The sequence below is a fragment of the Sinocyclocheilus anshuiensis genome, unplaced genomic scaffold (genome assembly GCF_001515605.1).
Source record: "Sinocyclocheilus anshuiensis isolate Anshui unplaced genomic scaffold, SAMN03320099.WGS_v1.1 scaffold868, whole genome shotgun sequence".
Taxonomy (NCBI): Eukaryota; Metazoa; Chordata; class Actinopteri; order Cypriniformes; family Cyprinidae; genus Sinocyclocheilus; species Sinocyclocheilus anshuiensis.
In genome coordinates, this window is record NW_015552624.1 from 351,024 (window position 1) to 366,116 (window position 15,093).

Below are 15,093 nucleotides of genomic sequence, written 5' to 3' on the forward strand. Positions count from 1 at the left end.
AATATTGTAATGCATTGCTTTTAAAAGTAACTTTCCCCAACACTGAGTATATCACGATAATATGATGTGACATGGTCCCTCAGCCTCACGTAGTGGAATACCACTGGTGTCCTGAGGCTTATGAATATTAATAACTTAACGAGACGTTCGAACAGTTGCACTAAAGTATTGGCTGAGAAGGCGCTATACTGCTGCTGGTGAATTTACGAATTCTTAGGCTTATGTTTTTTAAATAGGTGGCGTGAATACCTGCGTAATTTTACGAAGCAACATGGCCATATTAATATTCATGCGCTGCGCTTTCGTCATGGTGCGTCTGGTAATATTGCGCGCGGATGAAGGGCGGGTGTTTATTGCGTCTCGTCACCTGTCATCAAAGGGGTCATATGATGCTGCTAAAAAGAACATTATGTTCAAAAATTAAAACTTGAAAAGCAAGGCATCAGCAGTGTTGGGGAAAGTTACTTTTAAAAGTAATGCATTACAATATTGCATTACTCCATAAAAAAGTAATTAAAAAGTAATGCGTTACTTTACTAGTTACTTGAAAAAAGTAATCTGATTACGTAACTTGCGTTACTTGTAATATATTACCCCCAAACTGGGCATCAGCAATACTGAAACGTTTGTGACATATTCAGCATGTTTAATTCATGACGAGTGGTCTGAATTTGTTTGTCTGGGATGTTCTGGTCTTTTTAGTGCGTGGCTGTAAAAGCTGAATAATACTGTCCTATTTGGAGCATCAAGATATAATGGATACATCAACTTGATTTCTCTTCAAACTGGTCTCTGCTGGTGTTAGATTAATAGGCCAAGCCAACCAACTGGCTTAAAAACTGCACTGCATTGCAATGAAATAATGGAATGACTGATGATTCAAAGATCCTGGCAGACCAGAAGACCTGGCTGAACTTGCGATTGTCACCTTGGGCTTCCTCATTGGAGATCTTGACCTAAAACTCTATAGCAGCTGTTTTTACACATTTTATTTAGGTTCATCTAAACATAATTGTTTATATAATTCCTAATCAGGTTTTTATTTTTTTTTTATTAATCAAAGTATTGTTTCGTTCCATTGTTCTCTGCTGAAAAGCTGAATGCAATAAGTTTAGCCATCATGCCAGAAGAGATGACAATATTAAACACATTATGTTTTATTTGATATAGTTATCATACTGCACCCCCTGGTGTTTGAAAACTGCATTTTAATTAGTTGAATACTTTACAAGAAACATAATTAAGGCAGACTTTGAAACAGAATGTGCTGTTTGAATACTTATATATATAGTAATAATATATATAATTATATATAAATATATATATATTATCATGGTGAAATGAAGTAGCCCAAAAAAGTGCTGATTAAACATGCTGTGCTTACATGTCTGCTTATCTCTCTGCTTAATTTGTCCATTTTAATTGAAATATTCTCTTGAATATTCTGATTGAATCATTTAATTCAATTTAAATCCTTAAATATATTAATAAATATTTAAAATAGCAATATGTTTGGTTTGCATGAAGTTGTTAACTGCTGTAACTGTTATATTAACATTTTAATAGAAAATGACAAAACCAAATTATTGCTTAAAATGTATTTTCAAACATTATTCTATTTTAATAGCATTATTTCTAATTTAATACCGCTGGCAATTCCTATTCAAATTTGAATATGTTCATATCTATATAGATAACTGTACTGATATTGATTAGTGCTGTCATTTGCACTACTGCACACTCACTTCTCAAGAACACACGTTGCAATGAACTTTAATTTGAATAAAAAGGTCATTAATAGTTGAATATAGACTGAATGTGACATAGCAACAAAGACAAGTGAAAACTGAACTCCTCCAACAGTAGAAGGCAAGCTGCAACACAATAAAGAAACATAATTCAGAGTATTAGAAACATAATTCAGAGTATTAGATCAGAAAACTGTGTCCTTGATGGAGGAGCAGTTTTCTCAAAAGCTCACTATAGATAAAATCATCTGTTCAAAATGAATGAATAATTGAATAATGAATAACTAATAATGATCTTAAACCTTCTAACAATCAACTATGGCCTAGTGTAAAAGAGGGTGCCATTTTTATCTACAGAAAATACCTAAAATGACTTGTGTGTCTCCCTTTGCCCCACATTCTTCTTCCTCTGCTGCTAAGAACAGGAACCGGGGCTGTGGTATATTCGTAGCCACAGATCGCACGCACGATGGAGGAGTTCTTTTCCTGCTGTTTTACAACTTCAAAAACCCAACAGATGTCATAAAAAAAAAAAGGTTTTACACATAACGAAATAAACAGAACTGATTAAAAATGTTTTGAATGATTTAGTCACAGGAGATGAAGACTGCAATCATATTAGTAGCTAATACGTTTTTGTTTTGTTTTATTTTGTTTTGTTCAAAGGAAAAGTTCAACCAAAAATGACAATTCTGAAATGAATTTCATTCTGAAATGAAAAATGAAATTTACTCACTCTCCTTGTTCCAAACCGTCTGTTGTTCTTTTTTTTCTGTTGAACACTAGAGAAGATATTTTAAAGAATGTTGGTAACCAAACAGTTGGCGGTAGCCACTGACTTAGGCCTACATTGAATTTTTTTTTTCATACTGGAAGACGTCAATGGCTACCGTCAACTGTTTGGTTACCAACATTTTTTAAAATATGTTATTTTGTGTTCAACAGAAGAAAGAAGCTCATACAGGTTTAAAACAACTTGGGGGTAAATGAGAGTAGCTAAATGACAATTTAAATTTTTGAGTGAATGAATTCATTAAAGGGGTCCTATTATGCTTTTTCACTTTTTCAACTTTAGTTAGTTTGTAATAGGGCAGATATCTTTCACTTGTGGAAGGAATAAGCATTTTTTACAATGGCACCAGTAACTGAAAACATATGGGTGTTTGTGTTTTTTGTGGGTGTGGTCAATAGGCTATAATGACTAATAACTACTTTTAAATTTCATGTGCACTACTAGACACTAAAATTATGTAAAATAAATAAATAAATAAAATAAAATCTGCCAGGGTGTGTGCGTGTGTCGAAAAGAATCACCCCCCTTTAAAATAATCCCATTTTGTTTAAAATAATCACATTCTGAAATGAAGACGGACACAGTTTTTGTTTTATCCAGCTGTATTTACTCAGTGCAATTTATAACATCCAAGTAAAAGATACACCAACATGTAATAAAAAAAAATAAAAAAAAATAAAAAACAGAATCACCAGAAAAAAAGTTAACGCAATATTTATGGACACATTTTTATAAGAAAAAAAGTTTTTTTTTTGTTTTAAAATTCAATTTAATGTTGTAGAATTAGGAAAATTACTATTTGGGCCTTTTATAAATAAAAGAAATGAAATATTACCAAAATAAAAGTAAAATAAAATATTTTGATTACACAATGATACGTGATGGAAAAAATACACTGACTGTTTCCGACAATAAATGATTTTCAGCTATATAAGACAGAAATTATTATATTGTTATGGCCTATCTTTAGTGAGTAACAAATTACTAAAATAATTAAAAATATAACCATTTGAAAAAAGCAGAAAAAAATAATGAGTTTGGACACCAAATGCACCTGCAATTACAGAATCTCCTCTTTACATCTGTAATCTCCCGCCTTCCTCTCAGATAATGCAGCGGCCGCTTTACCGTAACTAAAATAGAGGAGCGCACGTAAAACGTTTTGTTTTAAGTGGGAGTCAATGTGCAATAAAATCTAAATAATAGCCTACGCTCCACAAAAGTAGTGCGTAACTAGATATAACAGGCAATAACAGTGGCTATAATCTACTAAAGAGTTTCAATGAATCGGGTCATTTATGCGCGCAACTTGCCTACAAAACTTCGGATAACAAAAACCGCAAACGGCTCGGTTAAATTACACTGAACGTTAAAGCAGCGTTTTACTTAGAAGTGTTTCGTACTGCTTGTTTCTGGGTTATGTTCGCAAAACGTTTTCATATTTGGGGCAAAATGGCGCAGTGGTCGTTTGGGGAAGATCCTCTAATGTGCTCGTGGACCATTTGGACTCCTAGTGCGACTCGACTAAGTGGAGTACGGTACAGCATACGGAGGGGTGTAAACATCCACGATGTGTTTCGCGAGAAAGGGGTAGCTGTTCATTTCGAGGCAGTTGTTCTGGAGGACTTATGTATATTTAACACTATTTTGGGAGGTGGGAAGAGGAAGAATGAAAGAGGTCTTCCAACAGAGCGGTCGCAATCATGAACGGTGCCCTGTACATTTCGTTTTTCCAATGTCAGCTGGAGTCCGCGCTGGAGCAGGTAGTGCAGCTCGCCGTGCAAGAAATCACCAAGACTGCTGGGGCCACTTTGAATTCAATGCTATTGGAAACGGCCACCAAAGAGCAGGAAAATCAGCGTTTGAGGGCTACCCTCCAGTCTCGGGGAGGGAACGGGAAAAGCAATGCGTCTAAAGGAAAAACAGACACGAACGATGAAACAAAGCAACACCGCCCCGGTCCGATCCCGGAATGTGGCGTTCAGTCCGAAACGCTCAGGCGTGAACAGAAAGCGCGGGCAGTTGGTAAGGCTATTTGTGTGCAAACGGTGTTTTCATTGAATGGAAATGAACAAAACGTGTTGGGGATCGTGTTCAATAATCTGTATTATTAAAACGCTCGTGTTTACACTGCAAATCTGACTCTATGGCTTGTTGCGCAGTGGCGAGGTTGATAAAAACAAGGGTAAACACCATTTTGGACGGAAGGAGGAAGTCATAATAAACCTAACGTTAGTCTGCTGTGGCACGAATGACTCTGTAGTTAAACCCAAACCATGCCCTGATGGAAAATCCAGCTTTAGATGTAACTGTGTTTTGAAACATGCTATGTGGTCTAAGTTGGCCATTAGCTGGTTGACTAGTTCCTAAAACCAGCGTGACCAACCGCTTTCTTGCTGGTCCACCAGTTAGCACCAAGTTCTTAGACTAACTAGAGACCATCTACCATGCAATACACAACTACTAGAATATGCTGAATTATTTAATTTCTAAGTCTAACTTATTTATTTCTTCAGCTCATATAATAATTAAGATAAACTGGTCCACAGAACACTGTTGTTGTTTTTTTAACCAATCATTTACTCTTGGAGGAAGTGTGCAAGTCTGCATAATTCTTCATGGGAGACTGTAGAGAAACAACTCATTGTTTTAGACCGAATGTTTTGTCTTTGTTGAGTGGAATTGTATGATTGGAGGAAGTTTTTGATGGCTGGTCTTTGAAATGAATCTTAGCAGTCTTCAGGCCTGTGTGGGCATGTATTCATAGACCTTTTAATGTTTGGACTGGAGTTTGGCTGACTTGTTATGACTGCTGCCAATGGCTAGTTTGGGTGATGACACTTCTGTCATTGAGGTGCTTGTTAGCGCCATGGGGAGGGTGCCTTTGCATTGCATTTTAACCAATAGAGGTGGTTAGAGGAAGCCACACCCCCTGATTTGGATTACCTCAGAGCCACTGTAGAAAATGGAAACAGCAAGGGCTGATATAGAATTGGAGGAAGACCCAAACACGCTCTATTAAACTAAGCCCATGGTTAGGGTTTGATGGGGGAGTATCATGAGAGTCTTCATCCTACATAAGCAGAAACTGCAGCCAAATCACAAAGGAGCCCAATGATCTGCTTTGATGCCATATGGCATGTCAACATGCACACAGAGGTTTTTTTTTTTTTCTTTCAAAAATGCACAATTTAATTAGTTAGATATAGATGCGGCACTAGAATTAAATGAATCCAGATCAGATATTCCCATTCAGCACATCCTCACAGTTACACATGCTTCAAAATTGCATTTAAATAAGTAAATCATTATTAGTTTCAATTGCAGCTTTCTTAAAGTCCCAATCAGGGCTCAACAGTAAGGATGGCCATTGTGAAAGAGTTTCAGCAGGCAATGCAGATTTGTGATAGTTTTGGGAGCATCAGAAAAAATGTGTTGGAAAAAATACAAATCATAGATACAAGCTTTCACTTTCTCTCAAAAATTATTTATGGAGTTGGAGTTACATTGTAGTTTTCAGTCTATTGCAAATTATTTTGTAAAGCAACAACAAATATATTTGTGGGGAAAAATGTAAAGAAAGCTTGACATTTAATGAAAAAAATATATAAATATAAAATATAAATACAAAAATACTTTGCAAAAAATGAAAATTGATCGGTTTTATGTTCAGAAAAGTATTCTTATATTTGCTATAAATAGTAGTTGTGTTGAACTTGAATTGTAAATAACTTTTTGTCATGTTTTTTGTGGTTAGTGCAGTGAAAATGTTGGGCCAGCATGAAAAAAAATCTTATTGTTGACGTTTAAATGCATTTTTAATGCTTCTGAATGATTCATTAGTGCACATTATTCCAAAGAAATAAAAGCCACCGAAATGACTTTCCTTTGTGATCAATGTCACAGAGTCCTCTTGCTTTTCAGCCTCTCCTGTCATTTAGAGACCACTTTACATGATCCAATATATTGCGAAAGGAGGATAAAATCAAGTCATGTCCTATATTTCTTTTTCTTGACTATCCTGTTTCACTCTACAGTGCATCACATTACAGAAGTAAAATGGCTTGTGAATAGCATTTCATGTTGTTTAAAAAGTGTTGCACGTTTTCATCATGTATTAGCCAGGGTGGCAAATTGTAAGAATAAAATATTATTAGACAGCATAGTTTGATATTGACAGCTAGTGCATTTAATAGTTTAATGACCAAAGATCAATATGCTATATTGACATCAACCTAATATGTTTGCCGTGGCTGAATTTGTGAAATTCTTAACATTAATTCTTAATGAGGATTTACAATATCCTTTTCCAGCATCACTGGTTTTATTTTTATTTTCAGTTTTATTCTATGTTGCATCTGCCCTGTCCTGCAGTAATATAATATTTTAGACCATTTTTTTAGATTGCAAAAGGAACTCAAAACATATTTGTTACCAATAAAATCTATATATTTGTGTATATTTGCTAGATATTTGTAGTAATATAAATTTAGTAGGAAAACTTGACCACTTTGACTTCTGTTACTATATCAGCTTTTGCAATTAGGTGTTAATATTGTTCATATTTGAAGTATGCTTAGACAGTAAGGCATTTAGGGACTTTTAGATGTGGTCTTTCAATTGTCTGATCAAAATGTGCTCCTTACAGTCAGGGAGGAATGGAGAGGACTGCATGCTGTGCATTTTAAAGGCTGTATTTCTGCAGGGAGGTGCATTTCGTATGAGTTACAGGCAACGCGTCCAAATCAAAATTCAGACCTGCAGCACTTCCTTCTGATTTGAATACAAGCCACTGACACCCCGTCACTATGAGAAGTGCTGAGGTAATTACCAACGGTTCCTCTTCTTTCCTAAAATTACCTGTCTGCACAACAAATTTACTTTCGGGTATTAATAATAAAGAAACCTTGAACCTTGAAAATACAGATTTTTATAGATGCCTAAACTTTTTAAAACTTCAAAATGAAAAGGTTCAGTATCACTTTAAAAGTCATACTTTGACAGTTCGTTGAGAGTTTTGTGTCACATCGGGTTTAAATTTAAATAAAAAACAAGATAAATTCGTTCATTGGTATGTCTCATTTTGTCAACGTGGTGTAAAACATTATGTCTGATCTTAAGATTTCATTCAGGATGTTAATTTATGATTTTCAATAAATGCATTGTATTCTTTTATTAGTTTTGCAGGATTTTTTAACAAAAATTTATTTAATTGGTTTTGCATGTGACCATCATAAGTATGTAAATAAAATATGGTAGTATGCAAATGTTATTATAGGTCAGGCCTAAAATACACCACTCAATTTTATACAGTCCATCAGTTCCATTTCTGCATCAACAGAAACGCATTCATAGTGGCATTTTTCTTAGATTGCCTTCAGATCTTGATCTAGCGTAATTGAGGCTTTAAATCTGAACTTTTGCTTGCTGAAAGTAGGGAGCCAAGCAAATTGGTGTGATTCTCATAAATGTCAGCCAGCAGCCTTATTTTGTGCCGTTCTCTGCAGTGGATGCCGCAGAGAGACATTAGACAACCTACAGGCAATAACTACCTGTTTGTGTCACAAGAACTTTACAGATGGATTTTTCTGAGTAAATAATATCATAACGTCCCCCATTTTGTCTCCATTTTCAGGTCAGTTAAAATCTGTTATGGAGCACGTGCTGGAATTCGCCGTTTATGAGCTGACTAAAATTGTGGAAGACAGCTTTGACGACCTGCTCTCGGAGTTCACCAAGAAGGAGTGGGAAAACCAGATATTGAAACGGCAGTTACTGGACAAGAACATAGTGGAGGACAGTGATGTGGTTGCTGTGGAAACGGAGGACCGCAAAAATGACTCTGCCTCTCCTAGCAGTTCCAGAGTAGAAAAGCAAGAGTGGAAAGGCCTGCAGGGCCACTCACCCAAAAAAGAAAAAACTGAAACCACAAACGGTACAAACTGTTTTATTATCTGTTAGTTGATAATTAGAATGTATGTACATTACCGTTAAAAAGTTTGGGGTTTGTAAGATGCTTTTGAAGAATCTCTTATGCTCACCAAGGCTACAGTTATTTGATCAAAAACAGTAATATTGTGAAATATTATTAAATGTAAACAATTACAATTTTTAATTTTAAAATATTTTAAAATGTAATTTATTCCTGTGATGCAAAGCTGAATTTCCAGCATCATTACTCCAGTCTTCAGTGTTTATTATTATTATTATTGTATATATAAATATTATTATCTATGCTGAAAACAGTTGTGCTGCTTAAATTTTTTTTTTTTTTGTGAAAACCTCTACACCTTATTTTTCCAATGCGGAAGTAAGCTGTTTTCTTTGAATGTGTGAGACTTCCGGTTCATTAGCCGCTGTAGGGAAATAACAAGAAGAATAACAAAGTACAGGAAATGGTAAAACTGTTTGCACTACAAACCAGTGTGTCCAGAATTAAGATAATACATTAAAATAATATGGTAAAACACTCCAGTTTGTAATATGAAGCAGCAAAACAAGCTATTTTTTTTTTTACAGCTTTAAAATAGCTGGAAGTCTTTTTTTTGTTTTGTTTTGGTAACATTAAAAAAAATCTTTAGTGTCACCTTTAATCAATTGAATGCATCCCTGCTGAATAAAAGTATTAATTTCTTAAATTAAAAAAAAAAAAAAAAAAAAAAACTTAAGGACCTCAGTAGTGTAAAGTTGGATAGAATCACTTCTTTTTGTGGAAAGAATTGACTCCAAATGAATTGTGCCACTGATAGCATTGTTTATTTGCATGCACTGTCTGTGTTGTTTTAGCAATCATTTGGCTAAAAGAATTATGGAAACCAGGTAACTACAAATCCAATTTGTTTGGTGCAGTTTCCCAACTTTCGGGCTGGTTCTGAGTGCTCAATTACTATTGTAATTTGGCTTATTTTACTGTAACTGTCCATCATTGCTCTACCTGGCACCTGAAACGTCTCTGAATGAAGTTTACAATGTTCCTATATTTTTTATTGGGTGTCAGGCTGGATATGCAGCTGTTCTTGTGATTTGGCTCCTACGATCAATAGAAAAATGTAGACAAACATTAAATAAAATTCTGTTTAATGCCCACTTTCCATGGGCAGAAATCAACTGTAGCAGGCTTTTGAGAATAAGATGAAATCTAGATGAAATTTTTCATAGAAAGCATGTTTGTGCTGAAAAATGCCAGTGAGTTCATTTAAATATGGCTGGTGTGGCGCTAATGTTAAAAAGCTTATGTAAAATGGTGAGTGTTTAGAATAATATGCCCAATGTTCAAAGATAGTATTACACCAAAATGAAATTTCCCCTTTTATTAACACATGTTGGCACGCCATCTGTTACCATCTGTTCTTTGGGTTTCATTCAGAATTCTATTTTTAAGCTGTTATGTAAAAACAAAGCAGACCAGGCCAATGATTCGGCTCACAATAAACGTCTTGTTTGCAGACAGATATTGCCTGCATTGCAGGTAATTATTGAATAAGACCCAGGTGCTTGTGCTGAAGTATGGTCTTGTTTTTCAGTTATTATAACAATTTAATTTAATTCTAACTAGCTTTCAAATGCGAAAATCACTTTCAAAAGCGAATTCTACATTATTTACAAGTGAATTGCAATCAGCAAACAAAGGTCAGTTGGCTTTCCAATTTAGTTTAGTGTATAGCTCTATAAATGGAGTTCATTAAACCTGAAAAACAAGCCATTGTTTTTCATTTCCATCTCTACAATGTTTTTTTTCCCCCAACAGAACCAGACAAGCAGACTGTCATTGCAGTGGCTCAGAACTGGGTGCCCATCCTGGACAAAGTCTTCGGGCAGAAGTGGTGCAGTGACCTCTGGCAGATCAAAGAGGTCACCACCAGTAAAGAGGAGTGCACCGGGCTGAGCTCGGGCTCGGTGACCGACATGAACAGCTTAATTCGAGAGGCGCTCATGCCGTCTTGCCTGGCCACTCAGAGGAAGCTGGAGCTGGAGGTGGGGCAGCCACCATGGTTGCCACTAGACGATATGGAGGTTGTTTCTCTAACCTCTGAGACTAAAGGCGTTCCTGTCATCAGCTCTACAGGTAGGCTGAGCTGTGCTGATGATCTAGTGCGGTCAGTGCTGGGTTATCTGGTTTACGTAATCAAATTCCAAAAATTAAAGGGGTCATATGATGCTGCTAAAAAGAACATTATTTTGTGTATTTGGTGTAATGAAATGTGTTTATGTGGTTTAAAGTTAAAAAAACACATTATTTTCCACATACTGTACATTATTGTTTCTCCTCTATACCCTGCCTTTCTGAAACGCGTCGATTTTTACAAAGCTCATCGGTCTGAAAAAGCGAGGTGTGCTGTGATTGGCCAGCTATCCAGTGCGTTGTGATTGGCCGAATACCTCAAGCGTGAGGCTTAGCGTGCGCTGAGGCCGGGCTAGCGTGAGCCGAAGCCCAGGGTTAGCGTGCGCTGAGGCCGGGATAGAGTGAGCTGAGGCGGGCTGGATTCCGCTTCGTCCACGGTGAAAGTTGACGTATTCCCTCAGCGACCAGCACAGATCAGCTCTAGGCATGACGAAGCGGATATCGTCCTCATTTGGAAGACCAAACAAAGTAGTTTCGCTTTCACAACGAAGCACACAGCGTCTTCACGACATGGCTGCAGCGTCAACAATACTAAAGTGAGAATAAAAGTTACGCCTTCTTTCTTTGCGTGAACATTTGGGCGGCGTTATGCAAATCTTCCCACATAGTGAGGTAGATATGTGGGGGCGTGTTAGAACGAGCCGTTTTAGGTAGGTGTGGCCGACTCTTAACTTTTATAAAGAATATCTCTTTGGATTTGAGACTTTAGTCTTTGCAACTTTACATATCTTCTTTATGCACCAAGAGCTTGTAACACTCCAAAGAGAAAGGAAAAATTGAAATCGCATCATATGACCCCTTTAAGTATTTGTACTTAGAATATATTACATTTTAAAAATGTGAATAATCAGATTACAGTTACTTTTTATTGATTGCATATTAACACAATGGCAGTAAATTATGCTCCCTAATTCTTTTTTCACTTTTAAGTTTTGTTTTCTAAAAATTCTACTGTGTGTCATACTATTTAGCTTTGACTATATTCAGAAATGACTTGCAAATAAATTTGCAAACCATGTTTCTGAATAATTTAATTGTTTCTTTATAATTTAGCAACACATGATTCACATGTTTACAGTTATCTGATATCGGTTAATGGTCACATTGGCATGCAGGTAAACAAATAAAATGTTTCTATTTTTAGTGTTCAATTGTTTAAATGATTTTTATTTTACATTTTTATGATTTAATTAATTATTAGATTTTCATTAACTTACAAAACCACCGCAGTTCCTACATTAAGCCCAGTTTGGGAAACCCTGGTGTAATGTAATGTTTAATGCATTTTATGTTGTTAATGTAAAAAATTGAATATATTTGCTTTCTCTTAGCTTTTTTAATATCAATATGATATGAATAATGGTAAGTTTAAAACAAATTAGATAAAAAAGTAATCTAAAAAGTAGTCAGAATACATTACCCAAAATGAGTAACCTAGATTATGTTACTAACAACATAATCATGTAATCTGTAATTAGTAACGGACTACAATTTGTAAGTAATCTACCCAGCACTGAGTACGGTTATAATGTCTTTGTGTATGCAGGTGATGACTCTCAAATCAGATCCCCGTCAATGTTGCAAAGACTCCTGACGCTCCCTTCCCAGCTGCTCGAGGATGACGATGAGTCCATGGATGCCGTTCCCAGTCTGGAAGTGTCCAAAGACCCAGCTGATCCGCAAGACGGTAAGGGCTCAAAGAGTGACCAGATGAATAAGAAAAAGGACGAAGAGGATGAAGACGAGGAGGACGACGAAGATGATGATGAGATGACGAACAGGACTGAGTCCTTGAAACACAAAGGTAGGAGAAAATCCCATGCTTGCAAAGAGTGCGGCAGGAAGTTCAGCCGAGCGCATCTTCTCAGAGCCCACCGACAAACGCACGAGGAGACACCCAACCGATGCCCACAATGTGGAAAGAGTTTCTCCCAGTCTTCAAGGCTCCAGGCTCACTTACGGACACACACGGACAAAACGATATGAGAAAATTCAGTAGAATAGGAGGAGCGGTTTTCCAGTGATTATTGCTTCTCGAAGTGAGTGGAACTTTTTCATTGCACGTACTGGTGAAGTAAATGCAAGAAACGTGTCACCTTTTTTGCTAGTTTGAAGGTACACTGAGGTAAACGGATTAGTCATCTGACATGATTTAAAGGGTTAGTTCACCCAGAAATGAAAATTAGGCTGTGTTTTACTCACCCCCGAGGCATCCTAGGTGTATATAATTCCCTACAGGAGGCCTTTGTTCACCCTCCGGAGCCGTGTGAGACACTTTTTGTTTTATGCATGGGCGCTTTTTATTTCACTTCTTTTGGACTGAAGCAATGAAACACCCGCTGACTGCAATGATGGATCTTGAAAGATCAAAGACAATTTTTAATATAACGCCGACTGGATTCGTCTGAAAGAAGAAAGTCATATACACCTAGGATGCCTCGGGGGTGAGTAAAATGCAGCCTAATTTTCATTTTTGGGTGAACTAACCCTTTAAGATGTTTTTACCTCCATTTCGTTTCCCAAATTTGAAGGATTATTGGAAGAAACAAATACCAGTAACAACAAGCTGTGTACGCTGTGTAAATATCATAGTAGGGCTGTATAGACCATCACAATAAGAATCGAAGAATTTCCTTTTTCCATTGGGTGTTTTTTCATAATACAGGTTTTAATAGATCATAATACTTTGTAAATATTTTCAACATGTTACATGTTGTGGAAAAGGTGGTCCCTAGTTGACAGGTCCCTTGCAGCGTGCTGGTCTTGTTTCTTTTTGCAAACCTTTTGAATGTGATCAAACGAACCAGAGATAGTGTAAAGCGCCTCCTGTGATCAAATCAACCAGTTTTTAATATGTCCCTACTGACTTAGTACTCAACATTAAATACCTCTTATGTTCAGATGTCATACTGGATTTTTATATAATTAAAGTCTCGACGTACATGTCAGATTTGAGATGTTTTCTTCAACATTTCGCCATGGATCGAGGATGGCTTACAGTTTTTGACTTGAACTTGCACAACTGTCATCAATTGCATGACGTGCACAACCAAGGAGGTCTTCAAGAGGAATCTGAAGAGGAGATGATGCTATGACAAGAAAAGTGCATTGAAATGGTTATTGGAAAGAAACTTGAAGCTCCTAACTCTTCATATTCTCATTTCAGTGACTTGAAAAGAGGATCTGACTTCCTTAGTATCCTCAACTTGGAGTAGCGTCTTCCTGTACTGTTTGCGTGAGGTTTTTGCATACATCTTGAACTTGGAGAAATGCCCAGTTGTGAGATTTGGTTTTCCCAGCATCGGTGGCGTGCATCTGAATATGGATCGTTATCTACCATTTCCAGAGAGGCAGACGGATTCTGCACTTACAATTTACTCCCTGTATCGAAAAGATATAGGTCCCACCTGTTACGCACATTCCCACTCTCGACCCTGAAGTTTTACAATATCCCTGTCCGTAATAAGCATGATGGGGGGGGGGAGTACAAGGTGTTACTGTTACTTATTGGATCAATACCTTATCGATGGGACCATATCTTTTCGGGACTTCTGCAGTATCAGGAGTTAAGGTCCTGCACAAAAAAAAAAAAGTTTACAAATGGAACGAGACCGGCCAGTTGGCGTGCTTATTATTTGATTGTGCATTTAAAAATGTGGCTTATTTTGTTTTACGCTACCTAATGTCACTGTAGGAAGGTACCAAGAACTTGCAACCCAAAGATTACAATGAAGGGAAATCTTACATACATTCACCATACATTCTCTTATAGGATTGTATTGCTTTTTTTAAACAATATGGGCCATTACATTTTACATTATGAACCCTAAGCTTCTTTTCAGATGTATTGAGTATCTTAACTTCATTAGTAGACTATAATGAAGTACTTCATCTGTTTAGTGCCTAGATTTAACCGCTCAATAAGCTGATCTTATAGGTGGTGGTGAGGATTGAGAGGTTAATTTGTTGTTTAGCACCCTGCCTTTGTTAAGAACTTGCCAGAACTCCTTCTTTCTTGTGCTTAGTGCTTTGACCAGAACAGTCAACTCTAGATATTGTACTAGTTCTCTTTAATTATGTTACGGCTGGTCAGATCTGACTTCTGTGTAATTACTAATGTTAAAATAACTCTGTATGTTTCATCGATTCAGACTGCTGGGAGCAATACCGGAAAGGGATAGTTCACCCAAAAATGAAAATTCTCTCGTCATTTGCTCATCCTCAAGTTGTTCCAAACCTGTTGAACTGAAAAGATATTTTGATATGTTGGTTACCAGACAGTTGCTCGTGTCACATACCAGCAACTGTTTTGCTACCAACATTCTTCAAAATATCTTAATTTTGTGTTCAACTGAAGAAAGAAATTCGTACAGGTTTGGAACAACAAGAGGGTGAGTAAATGATGACACAATTTTCATTTTTGGGTGACC

At 36.5% G+C, this 15,093-nt stretch overlaps 1 protein-coding gene across 1 annotated transcript; it reads left to right on the plus strand.

Annotated features, from left to right (window-relative positions):
* Positions 1 to 4,091: 4,091 nt before the first annotated feature.
* LOC107666338 (uncharacterized) lies at positions 4,092 to 12,864 on the plus strand. The gene is made up of 4 exons (XM_016457597.1): positions 4,092 to 4,566; positions 8,177 to 8,476; positions 10,289 to 10,606; positions 12,210 to 12,864. The coding sequence occupies exons 1-4, from the start codon at positions 4,245 to 4,247 to the stop codon at positions 12,647 to 12,649; spliced, it is 1,380 nt and encodes a 459-aa protein (XP_016313083.1). The 5' UTR covers positions 4,092 to 4,244; the 3' UTR covers positions 12,650 to 12,864.
* The last annotated feature ends 2,229 nt before the right edge of the window (positions 12,865 to 15,093 follow it).